The sequence below is a fragment of the Falco naumanni genome, chromosome 3 (assembly GCF_017639655.2).
Source record: "Falco naumanni isolate bFalNau1 chromosome 3, bFalNau1.pat, whole genome shotgun sequence".
Classification (NCBI taxonomy): Eukaryota; Metazoa; Chordata; class Aves; order Falconiformes; family Falconidae; genus Falco; species Falco naumanni.
The window spans coordinates 54242360-54258581 of NC_054056.1; the positions used below are offsets into that span (position 1 = coordinate 54242360).

The following is a 16222-nucleotide window of genomic DNA, read 5'->3' on the forward strand; positions in this document are numbered from 1 at the left end:
CTGATGGCTTCCAAGCTGCTTTTTTACAGTAATAAGATAAGGCCTTCAGTAAAGCCTTCATCCCACAACTTTAATCTGCATGATTCTCCTAGATCATGGGTTTCAGAGACACTGAAGACTTGCTTTTTTTAATCGTCACACTTGTGATCAAAGGGGCACTTCTTTACTGTAGTCTTTCTTGTGAACATAACGTTCTAAAAATAATTTTATACTCTGTGTATAAATGTTCAGTCACTGTTGACATGGGTACTAAAGTACATATCTTCTTTGAGTCACAGGACTTTTCTTATAAAATTGGAGTTTCAATGATAAACTTTAAAGTATTTCCCATACACTGGATCTGGCTGGGATACAGTTAATTTTTTTCATAGCAGCCCATAGGGTGCTGTGTTTTGGATCTGCAGCTAAAACATGTAATAACACATCAATGACCCCCAGCCAGTGTATGGGGGGCTAACCCATTACAGCCATGAGAATCAGACTTTGGGAGAGTCCATCTTTCTTAGAAAGAACTGAAAATCTCTTGCCACAGAATAATAGACAGTGTGTGACTTGAGTGCTCTCAATGCTACATGTTAAATATACTCAAGGAACCTGTGTTGTATAGCTTTTTCCTTTTACAGGTTACATGATCACTCCTAGATGTGTGTGTTGCAGAAAGCTACATGATTTACTACTTAATGCCAGTTTTTTCTCTCTTGTTTTTAGCCCCTTGTGAAGCCAACACATTCTTTTGCCACAGTAATATGTGTATTAACAATACATTGGTCTGCAACGGACTCCAGAATTGTGTGTATCCTTGGGATGAAAACCACTGCAAAGGTAATGTGTACAACTGAAAATGTCAAGTCATTTAGACTGCATGTGATACAGAATATTATCTGTAGTTTATTCTTAAATATGTGCCAGATGGGTCAAAGCTTAGAAAAAGTAATTCACGGAGAGCATACATCAAGTAATAGAAAAAATGAAGAGACATGAAAATACTGATGGATTTTACTTTCAGTGTTTGCATTTGTTTTGCTTGGTGTTGATCTGTGTTGGTTATGTCCTTCTGGCTGGTTATGTCTTACTGGCTATCTCTGTGATCACTTGGTCTCTGTTTCCTGTACAATCTAAATTGTAATTGGAAGTCGTATTTTGGTACTTTTGTCATAGTTACCTTTGTCGTGGAGTAACATATGGGTAGCAGGTGTCTTTCAGCTGCATGCAACGTCCATAAGAGCCCAGGTAGACTAAAAAGCCCAGGTGAAGTGGAATTGATGCTGTAGGAAAACAACTAAATTACCTATAATCAAGTGAAATTGAAGAGCAAGGAACAAATAGGAAATCAGGCATAATGTCTAGTTTGTAGGTAAGGACTAATGTTCCCAACCAGGTGCTGACAATGGTTTCTAAATATTGCTCTGTGTTTCTGGAAAAAAAAAAAAAAAATCACCATCTGTGTTGTCTTCAGGGAAAAGAACATAAGTAACTTACATCGTAGGCTCGGGAGAGTGCTTCCCCCCACCCCCGTTAATGCAGATTTTTTCCTGGAAACATAGGATATGTCAAATTTAGTAACCAATCAAGAAAAAAATCAGAATGAGGTGGATTAGCAGTCAACCCATAAGTCTGCCGAAGCCTGTAAAATCCTGACAAGCAGTGCAATAGGATAAAACACAAATGAAAACTTACTACAAGAGAACAGAGCAAAACTGTGGCATGGCATAATATTCTTCAAAGAAACTAAACATATGATTGGGAAATAATTATCTGTTCTCTACTTCTTCAGCACAGAGAAAACCAGAAAACTTACCTCATTCTTTACTCATTCTTTAATTTCCAGAATGATTTTCATCTTTCATTTGCCAAGTACTTTACTATTGGGTGTTGTGCATTTATCCTCTCTTGTTTTTCTGACTAGAAGGAGTTTTGCTGATTCTAGCAAAAGGGTTTTTTTGCTGCTGTATTGCTTTTTCTAACTCTGCTACTTCCCCAGAGTCTGTGTCAGTCAGAGAAACCCCAGGTGAATCTACAAGAGTAGGCAATGGGGAGTACTGAAAATTTAATCTTTGGTATCTAGATTATAGAGATGGATGTTATTGTTTTGGTGCCAATAACTTTCATTTCAAAGGCTTTTTATTAAGCCCTTTGATATGTTTTAGGTTGCCAGGAAAAATTACACGAAACTGGGTGTTGAAACTTAATTATAGTTGTCAAGTCTTGCTATGCCTGTGAGAGACTGATGTGAGTGCTTTCAGCTTGCATTTCCACAAGGTTCAGTCACCATCTCATGTGTCTGCAGCCAGCTGAAAGCAAATCACAGAGAAATAAATACAGCAATAGGACAAAACTGGTTTTCTTTTTATTATTTTACTGTATATTTTCTGTTTTTCTTAATTCAAATGCTGAATTTTCTGGCTAACTTCCTACAAGACCCTAAGTAAAGGATAGTGGGTAGGATCAGCTTCTGGATTTTTATGGGTATTTAGAAAAGTTGTGGTAATGAATAGGTCAGGAACAAAAGGAATAACTTGCACACATCTTTTTTTCCTTTCTAAAGCCTCAGTTTGAATAACTTTTCTATTTTCTCCTGACTTAGATTTTTATTGAACACTGTCAACAGTCCCAGGCAGCTCATAAATATTAGGACTTCACTGAAGTTCCCAATACTGAGGAGAATTTCTTTTTAAATCCTGTAAAGTCTTGCTCTTTCACTGGTCCTAATATCCTAGTTGCATGTATTTACTGGAAAAGACAGAAAATAATGAAGAGAACATCTGTAACAGTCTTAGGGGCTTTAGCAGGCAAATAGAGTTCAGAGGTGACACTAAAGCCATCTGCTTGTTATGTTGGTTGCTTTTTCTAAAAAATGCAAATAATTCTTTGATCTCATGAAGCTTGTAATATAACCTGAATATATCACTTTCCAAATGAATAGGTACACAGAAGACCTGTGTGTTGCTTACTTGGCTTTCAGGAATACTGGATTTCTTCCTTTTTTCTTTCTGTCAGTGAAATTGATTAAGTGAACTCATAGACAAGGCTCAGCTTTGCAGTAATCTGTGAACCGATCATGGTCGGGTTTATTCTTGAACTGCAATTAATGTTGTTTTTTTGGTGTTTGTTTTTTTTGTGTGTGTGGTTTTTTTTTGTTTGTTTTTGTTTTTGTTTTTTTCTCCTGTCACACAGAAAAAAGAAAAGCTAACCTATTGGACCAACTTACCAATACCAGTGGGACTATAATTGGGGTGACTTCTTGCATTGTGATCATCCTCATTGTTATCTCTGTTATAGTACAGATAAAGCAGCCTCGTAAAAAATTTGTCCAAAGGAAAACAGACTTTGATCAAACTGTGTTCCAGGAGGTGTTTGAGCCTCCTCATTATGAGTTATGCACCCTCAGAGGGACAGGGACTACAGCTGACCTTGCTGACGTTGCAGATGACTTTGAAAATTATCATAAACTGCGGAGATCATCTTCAAAATGCATTCATGACCATCACTGTGGATCACAAGTGTCTAGCATTAAGGGCAGCCGTAGTAACCTCAGCACAAGAGATGCTTCTGTCTTGACAGAAATACAACCCCAGCCTGTAAAACCACTCATTCAGCCCATGAACAGGAGAAATATCCTTGTCATGAAGCATAGCTACTCACAAGATGCTGCAGATGCGTGTGAGATAGACGAAATTGAAGAGGTACCAACCACAAGCCACAGGCTGTCCAGACATGATAAAGCTGTTCAGCGGTCAGTATCAATAGATTTTTGATGAAGACTATTGTGTAAGGACCTGATTGCCCAAACATATTCACTCTTTATTCAGTAAAGACACATTTTCTTTCTTCTTTATTTATTGTTTAAATTTCTGTTTCCTGATAGCACATACCATTATATTATCTCTCTCTTCCTGTCTCTCTTTCTCTCATCTCTGCTTCTGTTTCCTGAGGGATCTTGTATCTCAGTCTTACCTTTCTACTATATATATATTTTTTTTCTTTTACTATTTTACACATACCCACATGCATACACATATAGGTCAACAGAGAAAAGGTACAAATTTTAAAAACCAAAGATTTTATGTGAATCTAGTTTTTGAAAGAATCACATACATGTGGTTTCCTTGCAACTGAGGTGGCCTTGAGTATCATCTACTGTTGGTCTAGCACCTCTAAATCAACACATCAATAAATATAAAATACATGTATCCATTTTGATGCATGGCATAATAATGAGAAACACAATCCTGGGGTAAGAAAAATACTTTTCTCATGAAACATTATAATTTATATAATGAATGACAATATTTGAAAAACTTTACTGTATCTGTTTCATTATTAAACACAGCATCTTGGCTATTAGTAACACATCTATATATATGTATCTCAATTAGAACATAAGATAGCATAGTGAATAGAGATTACCCATATATTTACATAGAAAAATGCAGTTAAAAGGAATCTTTCTAATCAATAAAAAAGGAGTCAAGCATGATATTTTTAATAAAAGAGCTATTTCTACTGTATATCACACTTTGAATGACTGTAAATATGAATGATTAAAAGTTTACAAGTAAAAGAAAAAGCAAAAACATTTATGAAAATTTATTTAAAGAAGAACACAGAAACTTTAAATATATATTTGTTTCCTCTCTCATGTGTTATTTATGCACTCCTTGTGACTGTTTACATACCCTCCACATTTTCTTTACACATTGAGACATTGCTGTCTCTTAAAAAATAAGTTATTTGTTTATTTTAATCTAATTGCATGCCAGTGTAAATTACTTCATGAATGTTGATTAGATTATCAAGGATGTACTGTTTATTAAGTATCTATGTGCATATATTTCTTTTTTTCTATGCAAACATTATTATTTTGAATGAAATAGCCATAACATTCCAGGTTCTGCCTCATTGGGTCTCTAAGCAAACATGAGTCTGAGTACAACACAACTAGGGTCTAAGACACAAACGAGGTAAGTAAACATAATACAACAATTGAACCATCTCTTGCTTTCTATTTTAGATGTTATATTGCTATAATGCATGTTAGTTCTCAAGTTATATGTCAGCTTGTATGGAGAAAGCCAGGTTTGAATACTGAGAACACTGAAAGACAGATGACCAGTTTAGCATTGTGAACTAAGTAAAATCTATTAATTCCTTATTCTTGACAGCACTATAATTATCCCCTAGCTAAATATAATCTCGATTCCAAACACATTATAAAGACAGATGCTTTGCATGGCTCTGGTGTTTCATTTAATTTTTATTTATGAAAACAAAAATTAGAGTCCCAGCATATGAAACAGTATGCAAAACTTGACAATCTAACCCAAGGCAGGAATATGAACTATCTGTTTTCAGATAATTTTATTCATTCAACCTTGTGAAATGTTGGGGGAAGGGTATGTGGTAGTACTGACAAATTTAGAGTAGTTCTACTGTTAATGTTTGCAAATTAGACTTCCTTTTTTGAGTCTTCTCTTAGGCGTTTCATTTTATATAATTTGTCATCAACACTTAATCTCAATAAACTTAATTTCAGATGTTTATAATGAAGTTATAGATAGCTGCTAGTCTGTTAAATTTTATATGTATATGTGTATATATATATAAAAGCATAGTTATGTGTATATTCATGTTTATATGTGTGTGTATATATGTATACAGCAATTTTACTGGGAAAGAATTCACTAATGCTTTTGTTGCTTCTAGATAGTTTAGGTAAATATTTTTCTTTATTTTTCCTTATAGAGAGAACATATTTTAACTGTTTTCAGACAACTACTCATGCAGTCATACGAACTCTGAATGGAAAAATCTCTAGTGAATTATTTCAGCTGTCTGAAAGACAGTGGACATCTTTCTAATTTCATTTCATTGCCTTTATCCAAACCCAAAAAGTACAGACTTATCTTACTTCCTTAGCAAGATATTCCCATTGCACAATAGCATGTTTCATTTGTAATTTGGTTGCTGGCCACCAAGTGCTCCTTAGTTTTTAAATACGTTTGGAGATTTGCTGCAAACTTGAAGAAATTAGCTCATAACCAAGACTCCCCCTTTTTTCTTCTTTTTCTAATCTTATTTTATTTCAGTTGATATGGTTTATGTCTGTTATTTACTTGTATGTTGTGTGATATGTGGAAAAGATTTACATTGAAATTTTGTTATATGTACATTGTTTTCATTATATAGACTGCTTGAGAATAGTGCGCTCCTGGGTGATTTTGAACATGCTACAATGAAATATGAAACTATCGTCCTTGGAAACACCAGCTAGAGGTTTTATGGACCCTCTGACCAACTATTCTCATATCATGACAAAATTCAGCAAGCAGTGTTAAGTAAAATTACTAGAAGGCAATAAGACTTTGGTTATTATGCTTATCGGTCATTTATCTTTTTCTTTTTTCTCTCTTCTTTTCGTTGCAAGTTAAATTCCCAATTTCAGGAACAATTTATTGAAATCAGGTATTTAGCCATTCATAATCACTTCAATAGAAATGTTTGTTGGATAAGCACCTAGCAATATGACTGAATTTGACATTAAGAAAATAATCTGCATGTATGTTACTGAATATTTGAGTTGGCAAAAATCCCTTTGTTAGATGCATTGTAAAAAGCATGCATTCACAATTATTGCTGTTACTATTCCATTTCTGTGTCATATGCTTGCTACTTGTAACTTTTTATATAAAGATACATAAAATGATGTATAATAATTTCTTACCTTGAGTTTAATGGCAACGTTTTCTTTTACCAAATTATCAAACCTTGTGTAATTTGGAAGATTAAGCTCAAAATGTAGCTTCTAGGAACTTGAAACCCTGATACATCGGAGAATCAGCTGTCTCTCACCCCTCACTTATTTAAAAGCAAAATACACTATTTTTTTAAGATCTAAATGAATTCATAACACATAAAGTTGATCACCTAAACCCATTTAAAAGGTTTATGGTAAACTTTTTGTTCAATTCTGTACTTGTAACTAGTTTATTTCCATGGCAATTATTAGGAAGTTTGCTTCAGTATAGTAGAGCAGCAGATTTTTTTCAGGTATACAAATGTTATGGCTGGGCTCCAGTTTTAGAGATAGAAATACAAACAACTTCCTTATGCAAGATAAAATTACATTCATAATTCAAGCTATAAACATGAGTAACCAACACCAAAATCAAACCCAAGAGGTTAAGTTAGTAAGGAATTATTGTAGGTAGAAAAGCCACAATTATGTAAAGTTGAAACCCCCCTCATTTAACAACTCAATAAAAATGCATAAAATCATAGATTCATTATCTATTTAAAGTGTTATCTTCCCAAATTCTGTTTCTAAACAAATCCCAGTTCCTTCTTAAACATGCTGTGTTGTTCATGGTTGTTAGGTTTTTCTGTATATAAATTGTACTGGTTATATTGAAAAAGTGGGAAGAATTCCATGTATCTTCCCAAAGCATATATAGATGGCAAAAGAGAAAACCTGAGAGACTGACATAAAAAATAAGGTGATCTATATCAGCTATTGATTGAAATACATAGTATATAATTTACATAATTAAAAATATAGGAAATCTGATTTCTACAAAACAATTTCTACAAATGTGATTTAGGAATGACATGAGAAGAAGAAAGGTTTCAGATATTTTCCTCCTTTTATGTACAGTATATTTGCAATGTGGTTTACATAATTTGATTTGAACTTAATTTGTTTGTTATCACACATTAGCTGCAAAAACCAGTCTTCTATCTTCTGCAGTCATCGAAATTCATTGAGTCAGTGCTGTTACATGGATTTTTAGCATGCACTAATAGTTCATTTCCAGATCAGTATCTCTTTCCAAGTCCATATACTTTACCATTTTTTTTCCTTAATCATTCCAAGTCCTATTTCATGATCTTTTCTTCAGTATATCATGTTAAGATATTTGCCACATCCATGCATCCATTATAAAATCAAGGAAGAATGAAAGGCTTGCTGAAAGAAATGCATATACATGCACACACATTTATGTATATTTATAAATATTTCCTAATGGAGATAGTGTATAAAAATATATATATGAGAACTCTGAATATGTAAATTTAGCTTCGAATGAATTATATTGGTCACCTAGAAAAATGCTGAAGCCTTGGATTTTAAAGTTGCTACATATTTAAGTGCCTAAAACTCACTGAAGCATAGAGTTGGTCTAGTCCCTCCTAGACAAGCACACAATGAAATCCATTTTTATGATATTTCCAGTGAAAGTGTTGACTGAGAGAATGTAAATGGTGAAGACATGGCTATTAATAACTATGTGGCATGCACATCCTTTCTTAAAACACTAATTGCATCAGGGAAAATGAGTGAGAAACATAAAAATCTGTGTAAATAAAGCATGTCAAACAAAGTGACAATGCTAATGCTTACTTGATCTTGGAAACTCCTTAAGAAACATGTTGTCTAGTAGCTAGATATAACCTTTAACAAAAATTCCAGTGTGTGAGAAAATATGTGAATACTGGGGGAACAGGGTCAAATTATAAAATTATCTATTAAAAACTAAACAACAACAAACTCAAACCCAAATAAATATTCTAGCTGAAATATTTAATTTTAAGAAATTATATGCTGTATATAGTCAGTGTAAATAATAGCCTAGTCCACTATACTGCAAACAGTAAAGATAACTTCGGTTGGTATCACACAATAGTAAGATATCTTAATGTGATCTATAAAATTCAAAATATTAAAATAGAAAGAGTCGCTGCTGAAAATAGTTTGCCTTTCCTATTGAGTATTTTGTGTTATTATGAAGCCACTTTTTAAAAAACAGAAAACATTTCAAGCAAGCTAGTTCAAACAACTTCAAGTTCACCCAAGTTCAATTAGCTATAGAGAGAATACTCAAAACCAGTATTTGACCACAAATTATAAGTGAAATTTAACCTATTTATTATACCTTTTCCATTTTATGGAAAGAAGGTTTAGTTTGTTAAATAACACAGCTACACGTATTCTGTATAACAATATAGCAAATTACTGTGGCTTATCTGAGCTGGTATTGTTAGCTTCATGCATTTTACCTCATGTTTGCCTTAAACTAAAACTAAGGATGGTAGTTAGTAGGCCATTTTGGTGCAATGTGTGTGATGTATAGCCATGTTACCAGTACGCTTATGGGTTTTTTTTTCATTTTTTTCAGATGAGATTTTATTATCACAATGCATTGCCATATTGTTCATAGTTTTTCTTTTTTCTTTTTCTTTTTCCCGTGAGTGTAGTGTTATGTATATGCTTTTCTTTTTAGATGATTGTATGAACAACCATTTTTCTCCACACTAGGAAATAAGGCCTTTTCAGTTTGTCAAGTCTTCTTTGCAGCGTCATTTAAAAATCTCAGGAATTCCATTTTGTAAGCCATTCCAGTGTAAATCTTTCCTATCTTCCTAATTCTAAAAATAGCTTGAAGAAAAAAAAAAAAAAAAAAAAGAAAGAAAAAAAGGAAAAAAAAAAAAAAAGCTCTGAGAAATTATAGTACCTTATCCTTCTATTTTTCTCCATTCTTATACTGGAGATATTCTCCTGAACCTAGCAACAATGTAACCAATGGGAGGGAATTAAGAGAAAGTAGAAAGGTTGCCTGACCAAAAGAAACTGCTAGCACAAAAAGAAAAAAAAAAAGCAGACAAAAGAAACAGAGAAGTGTATGCTAAATAGAAGAAGAGTATGAAGGATTATTGCTCATACCCATCCACAAATTCACAGAAACATTTAGCACATGTAAGTTTCTTAGCCACCAAATAAAAATGTACTGTCCGTGTCCAGCTCCAAAAGACAGCTCTAACACCTGTGCTTTATGTAACACTGTCTTGCAAACAAGAAGTTGGCCTTTTCTGTTTTCTTGTCTTCTACTTTATGTGCAACCTTCTTGCTACCAGAAAGATATTCCAGCTGAGGGAGCAGAGCTGAAGGGCTAAGTGATACAAAGGAGAAAACCTGCATCATTCAAAAATCTTTTTAACACAGAAGTCTGCATCTGATCTGGAAGTCTCTTATCTCCTCACTCCTGACTCAACATTTGATGTGACGTTCTGGACCCATGGCTCCACTGCTCTTTCTCGTCATTACCTTAGCATTATCACTCTTTACTCTGATGATCATTTTACATCTTTGTCACTGCTGCCTTTCATTTCTGTCCACAGTGACTTTAGTTCTGTTTCCTCCTCCAAATTCACTGAAAATGCTGAATTCCTATCAGCTTACTGAGCTTGTGTCACCCTTGCATCCACCTGGCTCTTTTCCATCTATCACTTCAGAGCCATCTTAAGCTTACCTTGTCTGTAAACAGCAAAATGAAAACATGTGATTGCAGTATATTTTAATTACCTTTAATTTATGCAGCACCACAAAAGCTATGAAGATGCATTGGAATGGATTGGAGTATGGGCTTACTAGGGATGCTGGATTTGTATTTTAGTGACTGTGCATCAGTGTTGTCTGTGCCATCTACCTCTGAGTTGGCATGCCTACTCCTACTATAGTCATACTTCAATGTGCTGCAAAGAGAAACTCACCTCCACACCTTTTTCTCTCCCAGTGACACCTGCACCATTGTCAAGCCAAGTTTTGTTTCAAGTGCTTCTATGTTTTCTCCTCTGATGCATTTATATTAGTATGCCCCTCCACACAACATAAATCCCTGCCCTAGCCTCCTTGACATGCCTATTTAAACACGTCTGAGCTGCATAGCCTGGCAAACACTTGCCAGTGGTGCGGCAGAGCTACCATCAGCAAGGTAAGAACACCAGCTACCAGGAGAAGCAGGAGTTGCTGCTTCCCTCCATTTTCTTTCCCAGGAAAAGGAGTCGTGCTGATCCACAATCAAGCCATCTTGGTCACTATGGGAAAAAAAGAGAAGCTGCCATCTCCTTCAAGCAACAAACCATAACTAGGAGTAGAGAGACCACTTAAGCAGCCCATGATGAAAAACGGAAAGGACAAGATTGTTAGATTTCATTACCAAGGTAGCAGGCTTCACCAACACCGTGCTGCAGAATTGTATCTCTTCATTCTCAGATAAGGAGGGAAGACTGAAGTGCAATCCTTCTTTATTCCAGGGAGCAGGATACCACAACTGTGAGTACCGATTCTGTTCAGGGCTCTGGAAGGACTTAACAGCTGCTTGCATAAATGTAGGCAGAGAAGGACTCACTTGGGCTATGGGGCAGTCTTGTGCTGCCGCATGCGGTGGACAGCTCTGCAATATTTAGTTACTTAGACCTTTTAAGTTCACAGTTCTTCAGTCTGTCCTCCTCAGCTCCAGTGAGAGACACAGTAAATACACTCAAATATTTCTAAAACAGTGGCTTCATTGAAAAATGATTATTTGACATTTAATTTAGTTGGGTGTGAAAGGCATCCATGGCACTTGCTGCAGCTATTGTAAAAAAAGAAAAAAAAATATTTTTGCAGAGATCCTAAGTACATGTATCTGGTTAAATGAACCGTTCATCTGTATCGACTGCATCAGTAAATGAAGACACCTTCATTGCTTATAAAACTGCAGGGCCTGATTCAAGCTCTACTCACATCATCCCTCTAGGTCCTGCTTTTTTCTGAGTTCAGTGAAAATTTTAATTAGGAAAAATCAGTTTGTTGGAAGCAAATGGCTTTCACCGTCTTTAGGGAAGAAATGAATACAATTTACATTGGTGAAGGAGAGCTTCATTCCTCATTTCTTGCTTAGTGCTAGAGGGGCTTTCAACATCAGTGAAAATACAGGTGAGCTGCTTTTTCCCTTTGTTTGACAAATCAGTGATTCAAAGCAAACTTAATGCTCCATGCTTAACTGACTTATGTAATTTAGAAAAGGAAGTAAGACAATGAAAGAGAATACCAGAAATCTAAGGCATATTTTTCCAATGATCAATGCAGCAACAGTATTTTTAATAGTTAGAAGACTAACAGCTGAACATTTGGTTACTTATACAAACCCAGTCCAAGCCCCCATTTATGTTATCATAAAATGGAGTTCAGCTGAGAAATATGAATTATTTTATATTTGTATGCCAGTTTAAGATTGTAAGTCTAATATCTAAAAATCTGTAACAAGGAGCTGTTTTCCTTTATTTGGGAACAGAAATTTTAAATACAACTGATTTTTGTGGCCAGAAGGAATTGTCTTTTTTTTCAGAGCCAAGTCTCTGCATTTTCAATTTTTCTTGCCAAATGGAAGAATTTTTTAATTCCTTTCCAACTTTTTTAGTCCCATAATCTACTGACTGCTTTGGTGTAGTAAACACCCTTGGAGTGGTTTTTTTTTTTGATATTCTGAGTGTATCTGGCACCTCTTTAGTAATGACACAGTACAATACAGCTTTTCCTGCAGGAGGACTTTCTTCAACTGTAAGTTGCATGGCAAAGATCCAGGCCCAGAGACTTGCGCTGTCATTTGAGAGTAACTTTAGTGACATAAGGGATCTTGTTAATTTTCAGTGTGTTGGTGGAAAGTCTACACCAATGTAGGGAAATACTGAGTGTTAGCTGGCTAGCAATAACGTAAATCTGAAATTATTAGAAATAATATAACTATGATATCTCCAGTAATAACACCATCACATTGGTGATTGAAAAAGAGAATTATATTAACATAGAAAACTTTCAGATAATAGCAGAAGAGGGCAAAGATAATGTGACAGTATTGTTATATATGCTGGGGTTTTCAAATCTGTGATTCTTCTCCTTAAATTCAGCTAGAATTCTTGGGTTTACTCCTCTTCCCTTTTTGTAAAGCAAACTTTGTACTCTGTGTATGTCTATGGGATGAACAAATCTTTTGCAATTAGCTTATCTTGGTGGGGAATCAAAAGGAATAATATTTGCTGTGATAATATACAAGATACAACTTTTTTAAAAAAGGCTTTCAGATATTACTCTTTTAGCTGAATGACTTAATGTCCTGCTGGAAAATGATTCAAGATGCATAAAAATAAAAATAGGAATGTAATCCGGAAGCTCTGCATGACTTGAGCTCTCTAAGACTTTGTTATTCAACTGGCTTTGATCAAAAGACAGAGACCTTACCAGGCATAAACTTTTATGGAAATCTCAACAGGGACATAAACTTTATATAGCATAAAGTTTTAAACACACATCTGTTTGGAGTATATGGAGAGAAGAAAGGGAACATTTGGGAACATTTTTAGTGGTTTGAAAAAATTAGTGGTTCTTCTAGCTCAGACTTAGTCAAAGAGATATTGCACAGGCTCCTTTTTGTAGAATCTTGTGCATCATGATGAACAAAATATTTAAATAGGAGGTATTAAATGCAATCTTTAAGAAGCAACAGAAGGAGGTGATGGTAGTGAAAGTGTTTAGAAGTATGGTGTCTGACTCTGAACCTAGTAAATACTACCCTGAAATACTGCAAAACCTAGCGTCTCCTTTGGTTTCCTTACTATAAGGCCTGTAGTTTCAAGCTACTATTTACCATGGGTGTAATATCCAATGAAGTCACTAGGAAACTGCATATTGAGGTTCTTGTCTAGTTGCTGAATTGGGATCTTGTCATCCAGTCTGTGAGGGTGGCCTCACCACTCTCTGTTGCTGATTGATTACTCAGAGATGATGCTCTTTGTGAGAGACCTATTGTCATTTTTGTTAGCACTGCAAATCCCACCTCCAGCTATGATGGTAATAATAGAAGTTTGTGGGTAACAGAGATCTTGGTCTAGTTAAGCCTTAAATATTTATCTGTGTTGTCTGTATCTGTCTATATTTTAGCAGTCATAGTAGAAATAACAGGGTAGCTAATTTAATTTAAAATACATTGTGTCATTGTTTGGATTTTCTTTAGCATTTCTGAGACATGTTTATTGATAAATATCTATCTGTCGGAAGTATTTCTTGTTGAACATCATGGCTTAAACATTTAGCTTGAACATAAAGCTCTGAAGATATAAATTTTTGTATCCTACTCTCCCCTGATATTTATTAACATTTTAAAGCTCTTCAAGCCTCTTGGGAACTGTTACCACTTTGGAGCTGACTTTTGTCAGTGATGAGTACCATCTGGATCAGAAGAAAATCTTTGCATCTGAAGATAGCTAATATATTTTCTCAGTGTTAAGAATAATCTCAGTACTATAGCCACATGGATCCTTCTGCTGTTAGGGGAAAAAAAACCCCTAAACTTCCAACTAACTAGTTTTATGCCATACCACAGAGTGGAGCCACTTCTGTTCCTATTGGACAATTTGCAAATCCTGTAATGAATTTACAAGGATTGTTTTTAGACATGGATCAAGCGTTGTCTGCTAACATTCTAGTTAGGTTTGCTTCATCTAGTTCTGAGAATTATGAACTCTACATTCCTAAATACTTTTGAAAGGTGTTAGCCAGACAGTTCCAACACCTTCCTCTATTCTACTTATTTTATAGAACATTTAGAAACAGGAACTACACTATTGGACTCCTTTTGAGCCTAGAAAAACATTGCATAGCTATGGCATCTAGCCAGTATTGTAATCATAGTGCATTTTTTGAAAAATGGGGCAAAATTCAATGATGTAATATAAGGTCATATTCAAGAGAACATAAGTCACAGAACCCTGGAAAAGGACCTTTTAGTGAAAAGACAGTGTAGAGCTACTTCTGAGGAGCTTGAATTTGTCCTTTTTCATATGATGATGTCTAAAATGATAAAAAGCGTTGTGAAGGAGCAAGGGAGAACAAAAGCATAATCCAGAATTTTTTCTTTAATGATAATAGTAATGTTTATCTGCACATCTGCTGCTTGGGTGATGTATTGTTTAGGGAGAATTCTGTGCTGATACAGGCTTTCAATCACAACATGTAATGCTGATGCTTATGCAAGACTCCCCCAAGCTTGTTATTGAAGTTTCATAAAATTCATAAATCCAATAAACATGATATGAGAATATTACAGCATTTTGCCTTTGCTGTTTTCAACAGGAAATACATTGTAGATTAAAAATCTGCAGGAAGCTCAAGTTTGAACAAAAGTCATGAATCTCTCCCCTCCCTCCATTCATGCATATAGTGGAGTTTAACCTAGATTAATTTGTAAAACTGTGCTGCATATGTTGACATATGCAATCAGTTTTCTAATATGGCATGCTTTCCATCACTTATTATGCCTATCTCCCAGGTACATGGATACTCCATTATGAACACAAGAGCTTATATGTCCCCAGACATCAATAAGCAGTCATCAGATTGCTGAGAACTGCCGTTGTGCCCAATCTAATGCTGCAAGTATTTGGACTGATACTGCACAAAGAACCTGGACAGAGAAATACAAAGCAAGGCTTTCATCCATTTCTAGAATATTTCATACTTGGACTTACAAAATGTATTTCAATTGCTATGATGATGAACATAAATTAAAAAGATTTATCAGTTTGGTTTCTGAAGATGCTGGTAATGTTTTGTTTTGGCAGAAAAAAAGATGCAGATAAAATGTCATGATGCTTAGAAAACATCTGTTCTACTAGATCATGACTAAAGAAACTCCATGCTTACTTTATTTCTGTTTTGTTACTGGGTTTTATGTCTTTCAATCACTTAATGAATGTTAAAAGCTGTTAGTCAAAGATATGTAACGTCTCAAAGCCGGATCTTGCTTCAGGAAGATCTTGGGTGGGCTGTACCCTTCCTGGGATAAATGCAGCAGGAGCCAAAGGGAACGATGGGTACTTGGCACTTCCCCAGGTTTGTGCCACTGCAAAGAGAGTAGGGAAGGAAAAAGTCTTGTCTGCAAATTTCTAGAGGTTTGTGTGACTCCTTAACCTTACTGTATGTCATAAACCATAACTTAAACACTGTAAATAAAGTCTCTCTTTTGTAAAAGTACTGCTTCTGCTACCATCAAAAAGAATATGAGAGGCAGATTCAAGATGTCTGACATTCTAATTTATTACTATGTGATTGTTCACCTGCATTAGTTTTTGTGAAATAGAATTGGTCTCTCCTGAAACTGATCTGGGAGGTTTCAAGCTTAGTCTCCCACACGAAAGAAAATGGCCTTTAACCACTGGGTCAAGGAATTGGACTCTTCCTTACTCCTCCTCCTTCAGTGTCCCTCTTGTTCTAATGAATGGTTGTCCTTATACAGAAAAAGAATAGTTCTCACAAGAGTAACGTAACAAAGACCTATGCAAGAACAGCTAGAGTGTTGCACTTGCAGGCGATTAGTTTTAGAATTATTTCTGTTAAGTTACTTGAATTCAC

General features: G+C 35.0%; 1 protein-coding gene across 5 annotated transcripts in view; it reads left to right on the forward strand.

Moving 5' to 3' along the window:
• The window catches only part of NETO1 (neuropilin and tolloid like 1), an 88640-nt gene that overhangs the window by 63987 nt on the left and 8431 nt on the right, over positions 1 to 16222 (forward strand). For 3 of the 5 annotated variants that reach the window (XR_005827071.1, XR_005827072.1, XR_005827073.1), the window contains exons 8-11: positions 709 to 822; positions 3175 to 3733; positions 4889 to 4961; positions 6187 to 11107. Coding sequence is in view for 2 of the 5 variants with exons in the window: in XM_040588154.1 (XP_040444088.1) it covers positions 709 to 822; positions 3175 to 3733; positions 4889 to 4949 (734 nt within the window). In the remaining 3 variants the exon portion in view is untranslated. Of the gene's footprint in view, positions 1 to 708; positions 823 to 3174; positions 3734 to 4888; positions 4962 to 6186; positions 11108 to 16222 lie in introns of those variants that run through there. The other 2 variants (XM_040588154.1, XM_040588155.1) reach the window with 2 other exon arrangements.